The sequence below is a fragment of the Leopardus geoffroyi genome, chromosome B3 (genome assembly GCF_018350155.1).
Source record: "Leopardus geoffroyi isolate Oge1 chromosome B3, O.geoffroyi_Oge1_pat1.0, whole genome shotgun sequence".
In the NCBI taxonomy this organism is placed as follows: Eukaryota; Metazoa; Chordata; class Mammalia; order Carnivora; family Felidae; genus Leopardus; species Leopardus geoffroyi.
The window spans coordinates 60,401,724-60,422,500 of NC_059337.1; the positions used below are offsets into that span (position 1 = coordinate 60,401,724).

The following is a 20,777-nucleotide window of genomic DNA, read 5'->3' on the forward strand; positions in this document are numbered from 1 at the left end:
TTATGTTGACAATCTGTGTGATGGGCTTGGAGTGTCCAACAGGTGTTTTCTAGTTAGTGGGGAGTAAGGAATTTTTACCTTTAGAAAATAACTTCTCAGAAATAGCTCTTCTGTGAGACTAAGGGTTATGTTTGATACTCAGTAAACATTTAGTTAAAATGACTCACTGACCAACCAAATGCGTGAGTAAATTAAGTCCATACTATCATGAGTTAATTATAAAGACAATATTCTTGAAATATTTGCAGGCTCGACATCTTATTGAAGAACAGAACGTTATCTCTGTCATTACTGAAACTCTGCTAGAAGTTTTGCCTGAATACTTGGACAGGAACAATAAATTCAACTTCCAGGGTTATAGCCAGGACAAATTGGGAAGAGTATATGCAGTAATATGTGATCTAAAGTAAGTTGTTCAAGTCAAAAGTTACCTGTTAATCACAGTGTGCTTTTTATTAAATAAACTACTGATCCTTTTGGTTATCTAGAACTCTCCTTATAATTATGGCAAGTACAAAGAACTTTTAATGTGTCATGTTAATAATTGTTTTAAGTGAACGCTTTTTATAGAGTTAAAACCAGGTTAATAAGGAAGGTATTAAGGAGGGACCTGTTACAGGAACGTAGGGTCTCTCAGGGTCACTGAATGTATCTCCATTGTAATTACCATGTCTTTCACTCACTTTCATTCATGCACTTTGGTTCTGTCCCTCTTCTGTAGTCTCTTTGTGCATAGTTTTCAGATAATCTTGTTAATGTGAGTTTCTTTTTAACTCCTTTCATACATACAAATAAGTTATTGATACTTTTTGTTTGTTTTTTTTGTTTGTTTGTTTTTTTTGGCTGAAAAGGCTAGAGTTGCCTTTTAAACTAAAGTTGAAATCACATAACATCACATTTGGGATCATTGGACTTAAAAGGAAATAAGTTTCAGGGTGTCTGGGTGGCTCAGTTGGTTAAGCATCCGACTTCAGCTCAGGTCATGATCTTACGCTTTGTGGGTTAGAGCTCTGTGTTGGCTTCTGTGCTGACACCTTGCTCAGAGCCTGGAGCCTGCTTTGGATTCTGTGTCTCCTCTCTCTGCCTCTTCCCTGCTTGCGCAGTCTCAGTCTGTCTCTCAAAAATAAATAAATACTAAAAAAAAAGAAGTAAGTTTCCATTTATTTTAGAATTCGTGAATATTATAAGAGTTGTGTTATTTCAAGTATTCAGTAAATCATAAGCTTCAAAAAATTCTTTTCTTGGGGTGCTTGGGAAGTTCAGTTGGTTAAGGGTTCAACTCTTGATTTCAGTTCAGGTCATGATCTCACAATTTGTGAGATTGAGCCCCACGTTGGACTCTGTGCTGACAAAGGAGCCTGCCTGGGATTCTCCCCCTCTCTCTTCCTTCCCAGCTCAAGTTCATGCTTGTGCTCGCTCTCTCTCTCTCTCTCTCTGTCTGTGTCTCTCTCTCTCAAAATAAATAAACTTTAAGAAAAATATTAAAATCTTTTCTTTTAAGAATATATTAAAACAAAAGCATTTCATTTAGTTTATTGTTTAAAATAAAGTGCTCCATGGAATATATATGATTAATTGTTTCTAATCTCCAAGGGGAAAAAATCATTCTAAATTTCTCTGCTTTTTAAAAAAATTTTTTTAAGTTTATTTAATTATTTTGAAAGAGAATGGAAGTGGGGGAGGGAGAGAGAGAATCCCAAGCAGGTTCTGCGCTGTCAGTGCAGAGCCCTATGCGGGGCTTGATCTCAAGAATTGTGAGATTATGACTTAAGCTGAGATCAAGAGTCAGGGGCTTAACCAACTGAGCCACCCAGGCACCCCTAATTTTGTCTACTTTTAGTGACCATTTAGTGCATTGAGAGGTGGAAACATACTTCCAAACAACCTAGAAATAGTCTGCTTAAAAATACACTTGACAGATTTCTAGAATTATGCATTGGATCCTTGATATTATTAAGGAAGAAGTTTCCAGCTTTTTTCAGATTCCTCAGTTTTTAAATATGATTATACATCTTTCTCTAAAGTTCAGCAAATTGTTATGTCATCACAACTTCAGTATAGAGATGGTAGATGAATTCAGTAGTGAATCATCACTTACCAGTGTGCTTCACAAATTATGCATAAATTACATGTATGCAAAACAAACAAGCAAAAAATACACAAAAATTCCAAATGGCAGTACTTAAAATTATCAGTGTTAAATCAGAGTGTTCATTATTCCCTCTTTGTACAGGTGAAGTCTCTATACTGCTGCTCTCATTACTGTGAAATATTCTTGTAGCTGACTTATGTTTTTTATCCAGGGAAGTTGTGCATAATCACTTCATTGTTTTATCACATTTTATTTTGTTTTATGGATTTTTGGCTCTAGTTATTCTCTACAATAAATAATTGAGAGTTAACACACCTCTAGATACTTAGCCATATGTTAAAACTTTAGGGTCACTGGTTTGAAAGTTTAAAGTTTTCCAGTCGTCTGATGCTTATTATAACTTCTTAACATCCTTACTTAAGTCAAGAAATCTATAATGACAAGGAGAAGGGGAAAATAACACATTCTGAGCTCCTGGAAAATCTGTACTGTGGCTGTCCAGGTGTGACAGGCTAGGTTGCTTCTAAGTTCACTTAAGTAGACTAACTTCTGAGAAGTCAGGCTTAGCTTTGACATATGCCTCTCTAGAGCCTTCACATTTTGTTGTATAATTCTAGCTCTGCCCAGAGCTTCTTGTTACTTTAAGAAATCAGAATCCATAGTTTTGATGAATCAACATTGTCTTTAGCCCTGAAAATCTTAAAATTATCACAAAATGGGGAAGTGAAATATTTCTTTGTCTTTTGAAATGATAGGTATATCCTGATCAGCAAACCTACAGTATGGACAGAAAGATTAAGAATGCAGTTCCTTGAAGGTTTTCGGTCTTTTTTGAAGATTCTTACCTGTATGCAGGTATGATATTTCTATTCATCAGTAAGATAAATATTAAAAATTTAGCCCCAATTTTTGTTTCTTTTAAGCAAATTGTGGTTGTTATGTAAGGAAGACTATATCTAGCAAAGTAGAAATAAAATTTAAACACTGCTTTACTGATCCTGCTTTAATAGATATTTAATAAGTATAATTCTATATACTTCAGTTAACTACTGCTATTACCAGTAATGTTTATTGATTGTGATATGGTAGTAAGCACTTCACATGCATTATCTCTCCTGAGATCGTAGCAATCTTATGAGGTAGCTAGTGTTATTATCTTCATTTTACATATAAGGGAATTGAAGTCTAGAAATAATTTGACCAGGGTCACGCAGCTAGAAAGTGACAGAGCTGGGATTTGAACCCATGCATTCTGACCTTGTATAATAGCCATGTTAAAAAGCTATGCATATATGATTATAAATTCTGACAATTTCATATTTTGACAGAAGAGCGAAGAAAAAGGGCCTATGTGTGTAATATGCATATATATATACAGAGAGAGAGAGAGAGTTTGTGTGTGTGTGTGTGTGTAATCACTCTTTTCTTATAGGGAATGGAAGAAATCAGAAGACAGGTTGGGCAACACATAGAAGTGGATCCTGACTGGGAGGCTGCCATTGCTATACAGATGCAATTGAAGAATATTTTACTCATGTTCCAAGAGTGGTGTGCTTGTGATGTAAGTAAAATTTGTTAGTAAGATCAGTGCTTTTTTTTTTTTTTTTTTTTTTAAGAAAGAGAGAGAGCATGTGAGCTGGGGAAAAGGGGAGAGAGAGAAAATCTTGGAGCCCAACATGGGGCTTGATCCCATGACCCTGGGATCATGACCTGAGTCAAAATCAAGACTTGGACTCTCAATTGAGTAAGCCATTCATGTGCCCCAGGATCAGTGGGTTTTAGGTGCTCTAATGATGATCAGTAATAAGGTTTTATGTAGCGACTTCCTTGCTATAAGGTTTTATTATTTAAATAGTTGTGTATTTGAACTTGTCTTACTGAATTTAGGAAGAAAATCCAGTTTTTTATGTTTGATTTAAAAATGTGCTCCATGGTAGTTTGATTTATCTCTGGGAATAGTGGGGTTTGAAAAATACAACAGAGGTGCCTGGGTGGCTCATTTGGTTGAGCGTCCAACTTCGACTCAGGTCATGATCTCATAGTTCGTGAGTTCGAGCCCCGGGTTGGGCTCACTGCTGTCAACGCAGAGCCTGCCTTGGATCCTGTGTCTATTCCTCTCTATCTGCCTCTCCCCAACCGGTACTCTCTCTCTCAAAAATAAATAAAATGTTTAAAAACAATATAACAAAATACATTTATTTATTTATGTATTCATTTATTTCCTTGGACATTAATACTAATAATATGAAAACTAGGACTACATGGACTTTAAAATACTTTGGTAGTAGAGAATAGTGGATATTTATGCAATCATGAGCTCTGTTATACATGTTAAACCATTAAGAATATTAATTTCCAAATACGGAGCTAATGTATCTCCTTACACAATAATTTGAGACCATAATCCTCTTGAAACACACAGTCCTACCCCAGATTACCTTTTTGGGAAGAATGACCTCATTTATTTCTGTTTTGAGAAAATCACCATTATCTGAGTCAAATTCTTTCATTTTCCCTAGTTTCTCTGTGCTGCTGACATGACATAATCTATTCACTACGTTTCTCTATGTCTTCACAATTGGTCTCTTTCTTTTCATTCCTTTCTAAAACTAAGGTCTCTACCTAGGCTCTTGGTCCTGAGCTACATTACTTCTTCCTGGAGTTGGCTTCCTCAGTTGTCTCCTCTGGTATTTCCCATTCTTTGATTCACTTGCCTACACACACAGGACGCACCTGTCCTTAACATCAACAAGAGTAAAAGCCCCTTATTTGTCTCTGCTACCTCTGTGAACTGTGAGCTCTCTTATTTCCTCCTCTCTTCTGCTTCCCCACCAGCAGTTGGTCACAGGTTCAGAGTGGCAGTCATACAGACATGATAGAATTTAATCTAGCACTGTAGCTTTGTGGAACAATAAGGACAGGAAATATTGTCCAGCAACTAGCCAGAGCACATATTTTTTGGCAACCATCACCTTTATGGAAGGCATGCATAGTTGTTGGAAATGAGGTCAGAGTATGTGTTGCTCATCTTGACATTTGCCAAACCCTCTGCAGCCATCTATATTTGCTGTCATCTCTCTAGCTTCTGAAACTTCTTTAGGGTCTGGCTTCTGCCCTTACAAATTGATTGGAACTGCTTTTTGAAAAAAATTCAGAGGATCTTTATAGTAACCAAATTCAGAGGGTCTTCTCTAAGTCCCCGTTTTCCTGCAAATGTTTGTAGCATTGTTTTCTCTTGAATACCTAATCTTTTTGAAACTTTCTTTCCCTTTGATTTTTACAAGTCTACATTATTATAATACTTCTGTTACTGATTCAACATTTCAATCATTGATTGCCTTTTTTTCCCCCCCAATTCCTTCTGACTACTAAATGATAAATTCTGAATATTCTCTTTCTTACAGGTCTTTCATTTCTACCACCTCATTTAAAACTGTGGAGCTATAGTATTCTATTTGTGTGCTAGACATTCCTGCTTAGATCTTACACTTACATTTCAAATTCAGAATATATTAAATTGGTTTGTCATCATTTCTTTCTACTTCAACTTAACATTTTCCCTTCTTGACTTCCATTTTTCGATTAATGACACTGATTCAGATGAGATTGGGTGCGTTCAGAGTCGTATGGCTGTGATTCATGCCATATCAAGACAATGACACTATGATTCATACATTCATCCACACAGAAAATCTCAGAGCCACTGTGTTCTCTGTGTTAGATGTTAGCAGAGTTTTCAGGGGGAAAAAGTTCTATGTTCACATAAGATTGAGAAATGTTAGGTCGAACAAAATCAAGTATGATTTTTCTTTCTAATGCCACTTTTCCAACCCTTTATGGTTAAAAAAATTTTTTTTAATGTTGTTATTTATTTTTGAGAGAGGAGAGAGACAGAGTGCCAGCAGGGGAGGAGTAGAGACAAGGGGGGACACAGAATCCGAAGCAGGCTCCAGGCTCTGAGCTGTCAGCACAGAGCCCGACATGGGGCTTGGACTTGTGAACTGCGAGATCATGACCTGAACTGAAGTCGGATGCCTAACTGACTGAGCCACCCAGGCGCCCCTCAAGCCCTTTAAATTATTCAGTGTGCTAATTTCTAAGTGGAATATTCCCAAAATTTATTGGACCATAGCGTTTGTTTCTCAGGATAAAATCAGTGTGAAAAACACTGTCTTGAAAAGTGAGTTTGACTCCTCTCTCCCTGATGTGAGTTTTCCTTAGCCTAAGTTTATTTTACAATTCTAACTTATTTCCTGTGAGTTCATTCTCTTTTTCCCTGACTGCCCCCATCCTAGTTAAGACCCTTATCACCTTAGACTTAGACTTCATAGTAATCTTCCTGTTGGTTCCCTTGTTTCCTAACATCACTCTCTCCAATCTGTCATCTTCATTGACACCCATTAATTCTTCTTGAAGCAGCGTGTTGACATTGTTACACTTCAGACACCATCAGTATATTCCCATACTGATGGCAAGGCATATTTCCAGCTGCACTGCTCATTAATTTCATCCATAAAGCCTTTCATTTATCTAGTGTTTATTCCTTTACACTGCTTGCACAAGAGTTGTACTTCCCCTTTTTTCTCTGTTTACTCTTGTATCTCTGCTTATTCTACCACTGTCACCTCATTTTTCCCCGTAAATTCTGCATATTCTTTTAGACCCCACTCAAAACTGCTTTCACAAATAATGTCTTCCCATTTGTTTGTAATTCTTTTTCCTCCCTCTTAGAGTAATTCGTTTGTACAATTTACATAGTACTTAAAATGTTTTACTTTGATATTGTGTGTGTGTGTGTGTGTGTGTGTGTGTGTGTGTATGTCTCTCGGTCTTATATTTCCAACTAGTTTGCAGATCCTGTGGAAGTAATTGTGCTACACATGGAACAATTTTGTGCTTATATTTACTAAATATTTATTGAATGGTGTGGTAAAGTAGATAACTTGTTAATCTGTGTACATTTTTAATTTCCTTTTAGGAAGAACTCTTACTGGTGGCTTATAAAGAGTGTCACAAAGCTGTGATGCGGTGCAGTACAAGTTTTATATCTAGTAGCAAGACAGTAGTACAATTGTGGGGTCATACTCTGGAAACTAAGTCATACAAGGTATCTGAAGATCTTGTAAGCATACATCTGCCACTCTCCAGGACTCTTGCTGGTGAGTGTTTGTTTTTTGCATCTTTCTATTAGCTTTGTTTTTTAGATATTCAGAGTAGTAGAACTATTTCTGTTTTTGTTCTGTACTCATTATGTACAAACATATTCATATCACACTGCAGTTAAGAACTGTCACTGTCCTTCAAAGAGTTGTCACCAGAACATTGATCTTGGGATGCTTGTTTACCTGGGCCTTTTGTTATTTGGGTCAACTAATGAATCCTTTTAATATACACTGAAGGATTAACTTGGTAACTCATCTCCCACCCCAATTTAAATATGGTAAAATCTTGTTGCTGGTTTTTGTGGGTTTTTTTTCACTGAAGTATAGTTAACACACATTGTTACTGGTTTTTAACCCTCCTCTGTGAGATTACACCAGTGTGTTATCTTTGTTGTTATTCCTTTCACCACTAAAAGAAAGAAATAAGATTCTCTTTAATCATTCTTTGATTTGCATTTCCATGTAAATTGGTCCTGTCACGTTTTTTTTTTAATAACTTTATGTATGTAAGTGTATCTATGTATTTATTTATTTTTGAAGAATGCTGATAGCAGCTTTCTATTTAGTTAGTTAGTTAGTTAGAAAGTAAGGAAGCTCCATGCTTCCTTGAACTCATAACCTTGAGATCAAGAGTTGCATGCTCTACTGACTGAGCTAGCCAGATGCCTCTACGTTTATATTTTTAATTGTGGTAAATATACATATAACATAAAATTTATCATTTGAACCATTTTAAAATGTATAGTTCACTGGCATTAAGTACATTCATATTGCTCTGCAGTCATCAACCACCATCCATCTCCAGAATATGTTTCATCTTCCCAAACTGAAATTCTGTACAGCATAACTCCTCAATCCCCCACTCCCTGCGGTCTTTGGAAGTCACCATTCTACTTTCCACTTCTATGCTTGACCCCTATAAGTACCTCACTTAACTGAAATCATATACATATCCTTTATAACTGGCTTATTTCACTTAGTGCAATATCCTTAGTTTACCCATATTGTAGCATGTGTCGGAATTTCCCTCCTAGTTAAGACTGAATAATATTCCATAGTTTGTATATACCACCTTATGCTTATCCATTTGCCTATGAATGGATGCTTGGGTTCCTTCTACCTTTTGGCTGTTGTGAATAATGTTGCTGTGAGTATGAGTGTACAGGTATCTGTTTAAATCCTTGTTCTTAGTTCTTTGATGTATGTACCGTAAGTGTAATTGCTGGTTCATAAAGTAATTCTACTTTTTAATTTTTTGAGGAACCACCAAACTCTTTTTCATAGCAACTGCACCGTTTTACATTCCCACCAGCAGTGTACAAGGGTTCCATTTTTTTCTGCATCCTCACCAATACATCTTCTTTCCTGTATGTTTTTTTTAATAGCCATCCTAATGAGTGAAGTGGTAGTTCATTGTTTTTGTTGTTGTTGTTGTTTTAAGTTCATTTATTTATTTTGAGAGAGACAGCATAATCCTGGGAGGGACGGACAATGAGAGAGAGAATCCCAAGCAGGCTCCACACTGTTAGCACAGAACCTGATGTGGGACTTGAACCCATGAACCATGAGATCATGACCTGAGCCAAAGCTAAGAGTCAGGTGCTTAACCACCTGAGCCACCCAGGCACCCCAGTTCATTGTGGTTTTGATTTGCATTTCTCCAATGATTAGTGATTATTGAGCATCTTTTCCTGTGCTTGCCGGTCATGTTTATATCTTCTTTGGAGAAATGTCTATTCAAGTCCTTTGTGTATTTTTTAATCAGATATTTTGTTGTTGAGTTGTTGGAGCTTTCTGTATGTTCTGGATATTAGCTATGTATCAAACATACGATCTGCAAATATTTTCTCCCATTCTTTGGATTGCCTTTTCACTCTGTTGATAGTATCCTTTGAAATTATTGCCAAATCCAATGTCATGAAGTCTATTCCCTGTTTTCTTCTAAGAGTTTTACAGTTTTAGCTCCTATGTTTAGGTTTTTTATTCATTTTTAGTTTTTGCACATGGTATAATTGATGTGATTTTACGTCACTTCTATTTTTACAAAAAGAAATACTTAAATTAGTTTTCATTTCTTTTGATTAGTTAAGAGCAGAATAAGGATGTCTTGAGAGGCAGCATAGTATTTTTATATAACGTGTAAACACACCTTGCACTATGTAGGATCTTAAATACATTAATAATACTGTGTTTTAAAATTAGAAGTCAAAAGTTTGCATTTCTAAACTCAGTAAATATGTATTTAAACCTCATAAGTTTCTGAACTTGAGTTAATGAGGGATAAATTAACTGGGTTTATTGCTTTTTCATTTCTCTCTCTCTCTCTCTCTCTCTCTTTTTTAACCTTTAGGTCTTCATGTGCGTTTAAGCAGGCTGGGTGCCGTTTCAAGACTACATGAATTTGTGCCTTTTGTAAGTGACTCTATTAAGGGCTGATTTACTTATACCCTATTTCTAAACACCTCTTGGTTGATGAGAGGGAAGAAAAATTTTGAAACCTACCTGGATAATTCCCATTTAGTAATTTTAGGTTTCTATATAAGTACATTGAAATCTAAATCACCAAAACTTGGAGTTAACTCATTCAAGCCCATCCGTTTTACAGATGAGAAAACTGAGGAATGTCTAGTGCCATGACTTTGAGACACATCCAAGTCCTCTGAAAAATAATGAAATTGTTCATCTCTTTCAGGAGGACTTTCAAGTAGAGGTACTAGTGGAATATCCTTTGCGTTGTCTGGTGTTGGTTGCCCAGGTTGTTGCTGAAATGTGGCGAAGAAATGGACTCTCTCTCATTAGCCAGGTATGGCAAGGCCTATTCACATTCATGTGAATGTGAGTGTGTTAATTTTCTGATGGTTTTTTCTCTTATATAATTTAGCCTTATGTCTCTGGATTTTGCTATTTGCTTTCTGTTTTTTTATATGAACTCAGAAATGAAAGTTCTAGTAACCATGTAGATATTTCTCCTAGTGAGTAGATAGATTAGGTGATAGCCAGTAGAAATGTGCCCATTAACATTATGAGGATTTCCTTACCTGGAGACCTATAGTCTTCCCATCACCTTTCTTAATAGAAGGCCACTTTAACAATTTTTCCCTCTGTTCTAGAGCAAATTAAGAGAAGTGCTTTTCCTAAAAGATGGGGAAACTGGACTTGTAAAGATACCACTTGGGAGAAAAATCGTGTTATGATTGATTGTAGAAATTAGTTTACTTTTATAGAAGTGGAGATTTTTAAATCAGAGGAAATAAATTCTTTTGTTGCACATGTTCAGAGAGTAATAATATAGAGCATTTTAAACTTGGAAGTATTTTCATGCCATATTTCCTTTAAAATCTCACGAATCCCTTAGTGATTCATAGATTTACAGCTTTTTTTTTTTTTTTTTTTTTTTTTTTTCTGCCACTAAGGAGTTCTTGGAGTTTCTGGTTTAGAGAAAGTTTTAGGAATAGTGTTTGTTAAGAATTCTGTTTGAAATAAAACAATTCATGCCACTTCTATCTTTTATTTTACAGGTGTTTTACTACCAAGATGTTAAGTGCAGAGAAGAAATGTATGATAAAGATATCATTATGCTTCAGGTACCTATTGAAATTACTTTGGATACTTATGTCTTAACCTTCTTCGATCCCTTGTAGAGGGAGAGAAAAGATACAGTAATTATTTTTAACTTTATTTACTTAAATTTTTCTCATGTTAAAACTTAATAGGGTATCATAAAAAATGGAAGGGATTACTACATTATCTTTTGCAGACTTACTTTATACTCTTTCTTTTTTTAAAAAAAATTTTTTTTTTTCAACGTTTATTTATTTTTGGGACAGAGAGAGACAGAGCATGAACGGGGGAGGGGCAGAGAGAGAGGGAGACACAGAATCGGAAACAGGCTCCAGGCTCTGAGCCATCAGCCCAGAGCCTGACGCGGGGCTCGAACTCACGGACCGCGAGATCGTGACCTGGCTGAAGTCGGACGCTTAACCGACTGCACCACCCAGGCGCCCCAACTTTATACTCTTTCTGACAGTCCTACTGGAGACAAATGTTTGTTCATTTAATACACATGGAACTGTCATGCTGCGTTTCTTCCACAGATTGGTGCATCTTTAATGGATCCCAACAGGTTCTTATTACTGGTACTTCAGAGGTATGAACTTGCTGATGCTTTTAACAAGACTATATCCACAAAAGACCAGGTAAGCAACAGAAACTGACATGTGTGTCAATTCCAAAGGAAGTATTTTTGTTAACAATTTTAATCATATTTAGGATTTTTATTTCTTTATGTGTATTTCCAAAAATCACACATATACACATAACATGCACATATATCTACATATGCACTCTTTTTACTCTACAAAAAGTTAGAATGTTTAGATTAATAAAAGGAGAAGAAAAATCACATGAAAGACTGACTCCTAAAAATGATCACCTTCTAAGTTTTGGTGTCTCGTTTGTTTTTAAAACAAAAATTGGATCATTTTGTATGTGCTATTTGGTTATTTGCTTTCTGTGCTTAATGAGATGTTGTGATAGTTTTAAATAAATATACCATCACTTTTTTTTATATCATAATTTTTAAAGGCTATATAGTATTGTGCTGTACAATTGCATTATACTTTGATCCCCTAATTGCTGAAGAGGTTTTCTAGTTTTTTGGTCTTATAAACATCTCTGTACCTCAGGGTTTAAACACTTGCCTAATTATTTTGTTAAGATAAATTTTTAGAAGAGGATTACCTGGAGAAAACAGTATGCTTTTTCTTAAGACTCTTAATACATATTGTCACATTGCTGTCACAAGAGGTACTCAGATTTACACTCTTTAGCAGTGTGTACCTCTGTAGTGGCACTAGTATCTTTACTCTTTGTTGATGTGGTAGGTGAAAGGTGGTCTTTTATTTGTAGGTGTAGTTCTTTAATGAGCATTGAGGTTGACCATGTTTTCATGATTATTGGCCTTTTTTCCCCCTTTCTGATAGTAAGTTATCTTTCCAACCCTTTCCCCTTTTTCAGTTTCTGTTAAAGTTCTTTATTTAATAAGGATATTTTTCACTTGTTGTATTTGTTACATTTTTCATAGCTTATAATTTGTTGTACTGTGTAGTTTTGTCACATCTTCATTGCTTTCATATTTGATACGAACTTATAAAGTAGTCCTTACATACTTTAAATTTATGAATCATGTTATTTTATTCTTTCAAATTAGAAGTTACTTGCAAAGGACCAAAGAATAGGATACAAAATACAAAGCTAATTTTTAGTCATGTTTTATACTTGGTGAAAAATGAGTATCTCATTTTGCTATACATTGCTTAAGTAAGAGGGGTGTTAAGGAAGAGTATTCTCACGAACTGGTATCTGTTATTTGAAGCCACTGTCCCACCAACCCAGGTAAGAAGGAAGTTATAAGAATTAGTTTGTTGACTTAAGGCTATATGGTAATGATAATGAAAATAATATTTGTATTGAGTTCTTATTATATGCCAGGTATTGTGAACCTTATGGAATTTGATGTCAGTAAAGGGAATTATTCACCTAATTTTCTGCTGCACTCTGAAGGAAAATACTGGACTGCATGAACCATGAGTCTGATCCAGAAATGTATGTTTTATAAAGGCTTTTGGTTCTTTTGTAACTAATTTATTCTTTTTTGATTCAATAGGATTTGATTAAACAATATAATACATTAATAGAAGAAATGCTTCAAGTCCTCATCTATATTGTGGGTAAGATTAAAACATTAATCTTATGAGTTGTTTTCAGAGAGAGCATTAATAAAAACTACAATTTATCATTTTACTCTTCTCGCAAATACAGCATAGAATATTAGAGATTAATGTGACTAATATGATTGATGTGTTTAGAAACCTAGCTTTTAAAAAGCACGGTTCTGTTACATCTTTGTTTTTCAATACCTGATTTATAATTATTTGGTCTTGTTTTACTGGAATACAATTATCCTAGTTAGAAATGTAGATGAAAAATACCTACCTATACATTGAGTGCTAAAAATTTTATTTATATGTGAAATTTCAAAGTAATATAGGTCTTAGTAAAAAAAAAAAATTTTTTTTTCATTGTGTCATTCTTTTTACTTTGGGTAAATATTGGCCATACTTTTTTGGTTTTTTTTTTTTTTTTTTTTTTTTAATGTTCTGTATTATAGACTTTGTTGATTTTACGAGCTAAGTAAAAGTTCTTGACTTCTCATTCTGGCTATTGTTTCTTACTTTATGGCAGCAAACATGCTTTTTATTGTTAGTTCTTAGTGAGGATTCTACCCCTGGCTAAATCTGAAAACATGGGTTCATTTTACTTGTTTTCAGAGAGTTAGTTACTGACTGGCTGCTTGTCTCAGCAGAAAGTGTGGTGAACTTCATTGCCATTGCAAAGTGAGTTGTAAATGTGTAAAAGATTTTTAAATTGATGATATACTTTATTAAATTATAAAAACTTGAGAATTTTTATGTTTGTTCTTAGAATAGTGTGAAGAATTTCTAGTACTATATTTTTGCTATTTTATATTTTTACTGTTTTATTATTGCTATTACTGTGTTTATCTAAATTTATTGGGTTTTTCCTCCTATGTGATTTGATTTTTTGTTAATACCTGCTATATTCCTGAGTATAGTAACTTCATTACTTTAATTATCATTAATATATATTAATGAGATATATATTATCATTTATATATATTATCATTTAATGTGTATAATCATTAATATATATATTATTATTTATATATACTATCATTATATATATTTAATATATATTATCAATATATATGTGTTAATATATAGTGTTAACTATGTAATACTATATATTAACTATATAATAGTCTATAATACATATTGTATTATTGATTTTTAGGAATTATCTATAATATATTAACTATCAGAAGCATGCCATTTACATTTTTGGGGTCTTAGATTCATGATTTGTAAAATTTGAAGGTAATCTATGTGATCTCTGAGCTTTCTTTTTTTTTTTTTTAATTTTTTTTTTTTTCCAACGTTTATTTATTTTTTGGGGGACAGAGAGAGACAGAGCATGAACGGGGGAGGGGCAGAGAGAGAGGGAGACACAGAATCGGAAACAGGCTCCAGGCTCTGAGCCATCAGCCCAGAGCCCGACGCGGGGCTCGAACTCACGGACCGCGAGATCGTGACCTGGCTGAAGTCGGACGCTTAACCGACTGCGCCACCCAGGCGCCCCTCTGAGCTTTCTTATAGCACTAAATTTCTAGAGAATACTGTTTTAGGGGGAAAAAATTGAAAGTTATAAAGTGCTTTACAAATGTTAAGAGGGATGATCTAGTTGAAATGAATTCATTTCACAAGTCATTCTTTGGCTAATTTATAGAATTTATCAAATCTCTTAGGCAGAAGTTTCCTGCCTTTGTAATAACTTTGTTATAGATATCATAAGAGTTTGTATACTGCAAATCAGTGGTGACATAAGGCCAGATACCATAGGCCTTCTTAAGGCAATGGGAATTAGATGCTTTCAGCACCAGTTCCCATAGTTAATTTAGCTATTTTCTCTCTCTGTTTGGCAGTTTATTGAGATGAAAAATGGAAACATGGTCATGTGGGCATTTTAGCAACACCAGTCATTCCTGATACATATTACTGTTTTGTCGTTTAATCCATAACAACATATTTAAGTATCTTGTTTGTGAGTTTTCACCTTATTCTGTCTTAAATAACAAGTATAGACAAAATCAAGGAAGATCTTGAAAGAAAAGCTATTGTTCACTGATGGCCAGTGGTCTTTCAATGCCATCAGCCTTTTTTCTGGTATTAGAAACACATGCTAATTTAATTGAGGGGCCTTGTTTATAATATGTGAGTATGTGTACGTATACTTCTGTGTGTGTGGGGGGGGGGTTAAGAGAAGGCCTGTGTTTTTTGGATCTCTTCATTTTTCTTCCTCTGTCTTTTAGCAGATAGACTTTTGTTCAGATTTAGGAATATGTCCAAATAATTTCTGGTCCCTCTCTCATAGACTTAATGCAGTATTCTGTGTATTAAGTGTTCCTGGTAGAAGAGATTTAAATAGAAAACAATTGATTGTTTTACTTTTTCTTTTCATTGTTTGTATTAGGTGAGCGTTATGTACCTGGCGTGGGAAATGTAACCAAAGAAGAGGTCACAATGAGAGAAATTATTCACTTGCTTTGTATTGAACCCATGCCACATAGCGCCATTGCCAAAAATTTACCTGAGAACGTAAGTCCAGCATTGTTGTTGTTGTTATTTTTCTTTCTTTGGAATTGGAAACAAAACTACTTTGAAGTTTTAGGAAAGTTTATTTAATGAATTTTGCAGATCTACAACTATTCATTCTTTAGTGGTATAAACTTTAATAATTCTGGACTTCTGGGCATTAGGAAACATTTTCGAAATATTATGGCTATTTGGAAAACATCTTAGAGCAAGAAACTTCTTGGCTTTTGCTTACCTCAAAATAAAAATTCTCCAGAGAAAAGGGGCCTCCTTGAAATACTGAGACTATTTGAGTAGTATATTAGTCTGGATCTTCTGAGAAGCAGATGTCTAAGACAAAACATTTAAGAATTTATTAGGAACAGTACGTATGAGAGAAAATGGTGAGGAAGCTCGGAAAAGCTTGGGAGCCATCAGACTGTGAGGCAAAATTGATTCCAGGTGAAAGTAAGAAGAAAGGAAGGTTAGATAGAAGCATTCTAGACTGCTGGGTAATCCCATCCAGGCTTGATGTCTTCCCCTCTATCCCACAGTGAGCCTGCATTAGTATCTCTGTTGCCTCTAACTGGAGGTCTGCAGAGTGCAGTCTCATGGCCACAGGTGATATTTAAGTTTTTGTATTTGCTGACAGTTGAAGTAATAGTCCTAAAGATTATGGGTCTCGGGGCGCCTGGGTGGCTCAGTCGGTTGGGCGTCCGATTTCGGCTCAGGTCATGATGTCGCGGTCCGTGAGTTCAAGCCCTGCGTCGGGCTCTGTGCTGACAGCTCAGAGCCTGGAGCCTGTTTCAGATTCTGTGTCTCCCTCTCTCTGACCCTCCCCCGTTCATGCTCTGTCTCTCTGTGTCTCAAAAATAAATGTTAAAAAAATAATGATAATAAAAAAATAAAAAAGATTATGGGTCTCATATTTTTTCTTCAGAGATAATGATGAATTAGAACAATGATTCTTAAAAGAGAATTGGACTTATCTATCAAGGTTTTCCAGAGAAATAGAATAGAGATAAATTTTGACTGTTGGTCATATTTCCTAAAAAAGTATTTGTATCTTTTTCCAGTTTTATTGTTTGTTTTTAAATTTTTTTAATGTTGGGGCGCCTGGGTGGCGCAGTCGGTTAAGTGTCCGACTTCAGCCAGGTCACGATCTCGCGGTCCGTGAGTTCGAGCCCCACGTCGGGCTCTGGGCTGATGGCTCAGAGCCTGGAGCCTGTTTCCGATTCTGTGTCTCCCTCTCTCTCTCTGCCCCTCCCCCGTTCATGCTCTGTCTCTCTCTGTCCCAAAAATAAATAAACGTTGAAAAAAAAAAAATTATAAATTTTTTTAATGTTTATTTTTGAGAGAGTACAAGTAAGGGAGGGGCAGAGAGAGAGAGGGAGACACAGAATCTGAAGCAGGTTTGAAGCTCTGAGCTGTCGAGCCTGATGCGGGGCTCGAACTCACAAACTGCGAGATCATGACCTGAGCTAAAGTGGATGTTTAACTGACTGAGCCACTTAGGTACCCCTTTTTCCAGTTTTATTGTTAATTGATTCTCAGACTCATTTGGCATATCACCTTCATAATTTCTACATATCCATCTACCCATTTTATAATTATTAATACATTTTAAGATTAATTTACATTTTTCTTGGCATCTTCCTAAGCAATACTATCAGTGAAATAGGTTTAGTTTCTGGATTTTTTTTTCTAATATGTATTAAAATAAGTGAGTAACTATTCACAATTTTAAAAATATATAACTGTATAACATAAAATAATTTCATACACTAGTGATATACATATCATACTAGTGATATACATATCATACTTTGCAAGAAGAATGCTTTAAGGCATACCCTAACTTCATTGCTTATCCCAAGTGCATTATTTTATTTTATTTTATTTATTTTATTTATTTTGAGAGAGAGAAAGAGGGAGCACAAGCAGGAGGAGGGGCAGAGAGAGAGAGAGAATCCCAAGCAGGCTCCGCATCAATGTCAGCACAGAGCCAGATGCGGGGCCCGAACTCACAAATCGGATCATGCCCTGAGCCAGAATCAAGAGTCAGACGCTTAAGTGACAGAGCCACCTAGTCCCCCTACTATGTGCATTATTTTAAAAGGAGGTTAAATGCCTCAATTTTTGCAAAACTATTAATGTGCTTGCTTTAGTATCTCAACTATGTTCTTATCCTGATTTTAAATGACTTCATTAAAAAAAAAAATTCCTCTTTCAAGGAAAAGTTCTGGCCAATCAGAAAATTATTATAATGCAGAAGCCAGACTACATTTGGACATCTACATGTGTTTGGCTGTAGATTCCATTTATTTTATAACCTTGGTTTTAGGTATTGGTATAGCATGGACATGTCCTTAAATGATGTGGGTGATGAACATAATAAATAAGGAAAACTCTTTCTCTTTTTTTTTTTTTTTTTTTTTTAAGTAATGTCCACACCTAGCCTGGGGCTCGAATTCACAACCCCTAGATCAAGAGTCACATGCTTCACTGACTGAGCCAGCCAGGCACCCTGAGCTCTTTTTCTTTGAACTACTGGGTGTGTGTTTGTGTGTTTATATACATAAATGTATATGAGGGCAAATTTAGATAAAATTTCTTCCTTAAGTAGTTTATTTATAGATCTTATTTCTGTTAAGAAATTGGTTCCTCAAAACAATTGGTTTCAGACCCAATTTTTTTATACTGGAAGTTGATCTTTTTTTATTGTTTACAAAGTACTTCAGGAATGCTCTTGAAATGTATTGCAGTTCACAGTAAGAGAAGGAAAAGTCATTGCATGAAGGTAAAAATGACAAAAATATTGTTTCAACAGGAAAATAATGAAACTGGCTTAGAGAATGTCATAAACAAAGTGGCCACATTTAAGTAAGTACTTAATATTTATGCTTATTTTGGGAAGTAGACCAATCTTTGCTATTGTACGTTGAATATTTGTAGAAGCTCTGAAGTCCTTGCCTGAACTCCTAAGAACAAGAATGGAGTACAGATGAAAAAGGGTGAAAATGAGGGGCACACGGTTAAGCACTGAGTAATGTGTTTGTTGAAAAAAATGAGTATTTTTGCATATGTGGATGTTAAGAAACTTAGTAGAAGACCATGGGGGAAGGGAGGCAAACAATAAGAGACTCTTAAATACAGAGAACAAACTGAGGGTGGGTTGGGGTGGGGGAGAGGGGAAATGGGTGATGGGCATTGAGCAGGGCACTTGTTAGGATGAGTACTGGGTGTTGTCTGTAAGTGATGAGCCATGGGAATCTATCCCAAAAACCAAGAGCCCACTTTACACACTGTTAGCCAATTTGACAATAAATTGTATTAAAATTAGTTAATTTTAAAAAATGAGTATTTTTGGAAAGTATATGAGAAATACTCATTCATGATATTAAGTGACTTAAATAGTAAGTACACTTGGCCCTTCAACATGTTCAAATAGCATGAGTCCACTTACACTTGGAGTTTGTACAGTATAGTACTGTTAATGTAGTTTCTCATTTATGATTTTTTTAACATTTTCTTTTTGCTAGCTTACTTTTTGTGAGAATACAGTGTATGATACATTTAACATACAAAATATGAATGGACTATTTATGCTATTAGTAAGGTTCCTAGCCAGTAGTGGGCTATTAATAGTTAAGTTTTTGATTGATGAAAGAAATAGAAGATGAACAAATAAATATTCCATGCTCATGGATTAAAAGAGTTAATATTATTAAAATCTCCATATTATCCAAAGCAATCTATAGATTCAATGCAATCCCTGTCAAAATACCAACAGCATTTTCCACACAACTAGAGCAAATAATACTAAAAGTTGTATGGAACCACAAAAGACCCCAAATACCCAGAGCAATCTTGAGAAAGAAAAACAAAGCTGAAGGTGTCCTAAGTCCTGATTTCAAGATATACTACAAAGCTATAGTAATCAAAACAGTATGGTCAGAATGACCAACATAAAAAACAGATGAAACAGCAAGTGTTGGTGAGGTTATGGAGAAAAAGGAACCCTCTTGCACTGTTGGTAGCAATGCAAACTGGTACAGCCACTGTGTAAACAGTATGGAGGTTCCTCAAAAGGTTAAAAGTAGAACTACCCTACAATCAGTAATTGCACACTGGGTATTTACCAAAAAGTACAAAAACACTAATTCAAATGGATACGTGCACCCCTATGTTTCTTGCAGCATTATTTACAGTAGACAAATTATGGAAGCAGTCCAAGTGTCCATAGACAGATGAATGGATGAAGAAGACATGGTATATATTATACACTGGAACATGATTCAGTCCTAAGAAAGAATGAAATCTTGACATTTGCAGCAGTATAGATGGAGCTAGAGAGTATAAGGCTAAGCGAAATAAGTCAGAGATCAGGTCTGTAAAATATCAAATAAACTTGCTCAAATTTGTTTAAATTTCTTAATTATGAAATACAACTGAGCTGTTATCAAGACTTTGAGCTTGCCATATAGGTTTCTAGTTTTACTATTGGAATGAAATTTCTCATTTCAGTTTAAGCAAGCTGATTGAGATATGATTATTTCTTCTAGAGTTTGAGTTTTAATTACTGTTTAGGTTCTTATTTTGTCAGTATCGTATACTGTAGGAACCCTGCAGTTCATCTCTGTATTTTCTGTTTAGGAAACCAGGTGTATCAGGCCATGGAGTTTATGAACTGAAAGATGAATCATTGAAAGACTTCAATATGTACTTTTATCATTATTCCAAAACGCAACATAGCAAGGTAGGAAAGGATATTCTCTTCAGTAAATAAGCCTAAAATGCTTTATGCTTTCTAACTCTGCCGGAAATTTCCTGTTTTTTTTTTTTTTTTCTATAGTTTTATACTGGTTCTCATTAATAGAGGCCATTATCTCACCCAAGAAATTAAAATTGAATCAGTAATGTTACCTAGTATACAGGCAGTATTTAAATTTTTCTGATTTACCAAAAATATCTTTTATCCCGGTCTCATGGGGAGGAGGATTCAGTCAAGGATCATGCACTTTATTTGGTGTCATGTTTCTGTAATCTCCTTTAATTTAGGATGATGTTTTTGCCTTTTTTGTCTCTCATAATATTGCCATTTTATAATATGCCATTGCCACATAGAGTACAGGCTAGTGGTCTTTTAGAATATCCTACATTCTGAATGTATCTGATAGTATTCTCATGATTAGATTCAAATTAAATGTTTTGGGGTAAAATATTATATAAATAATACATTGTATCAAATCAGGCACATGATGTGTATTTGTCCCATTAAGGGTGATGTTAAGTTTGATCACTTACGGTGAT

General features: G+C 35.0%; 1 protein-coding gene across 2 annotated transcripts in view; it reads left to right on the forward strand.

The window, feature by feature from the left end:
* The window catches only part of UBR1 (ubiquitin protein ligase E3 component n-recognin 1), a 137,346-nt gene that overhangs the window by 60,452 nt on the left and 56,117 nt on the right, over positions 1 to 20,777 (forward strand). For both annotated transcript variants that reach the window (XR_006704079.1, XM_045448006.1), the window contains exons 12-23: positions 249 to 406; positions 2,848 to 2,947; positions 3,525 to 3,653; positions 7,071 to 7,251; positions 9,605 to 9,666; positions 9,947 to 10,057; positions 10,773 to 10,838; positions 11,349 to 11,450; positions 12,920 to 12,983; positions 15,364 to 15,488; positions 18,295 to 18,347; positions 20,121 to 20,223. Coding sequence is in view for 1 of the 2 variants with exons in the window: in XM_045448006.1 (XP_045303962.1) it covers positions 249 to 406; positions 2,848 to 2,947; positions 3,525 to 3,653; positions 7,071 to 7,251; positions 9,605 to 9,666; positions 9,947 to 10,057; positions 10,773 to 10,838; positions 11,349 to 11,450; positions 12,920 to 12,983; positions 15,364 to 15,488; positions 18,295 to 18,347; positions 20,121 to 20,223 (1,254 nt within the window). In the remaining variant the exon portion in view is untranslated. The remainder of the gene's footprint in view (positions 1 to 248; positions 407 to 2,847; positions 2,948 to 3,524; positions 3,654 to 7,070; positions 7,252 to 9,604; positions 9,667 to 9,946; positions 10,058 to 10,772; positions 10,839 to 11,348; positions 11,451 to 12,919; positions 12,984 to 15,363; positions 15,489 to 18,294; positions 18,348 to 20,120; positions 20,224 to 20,777) is intronic.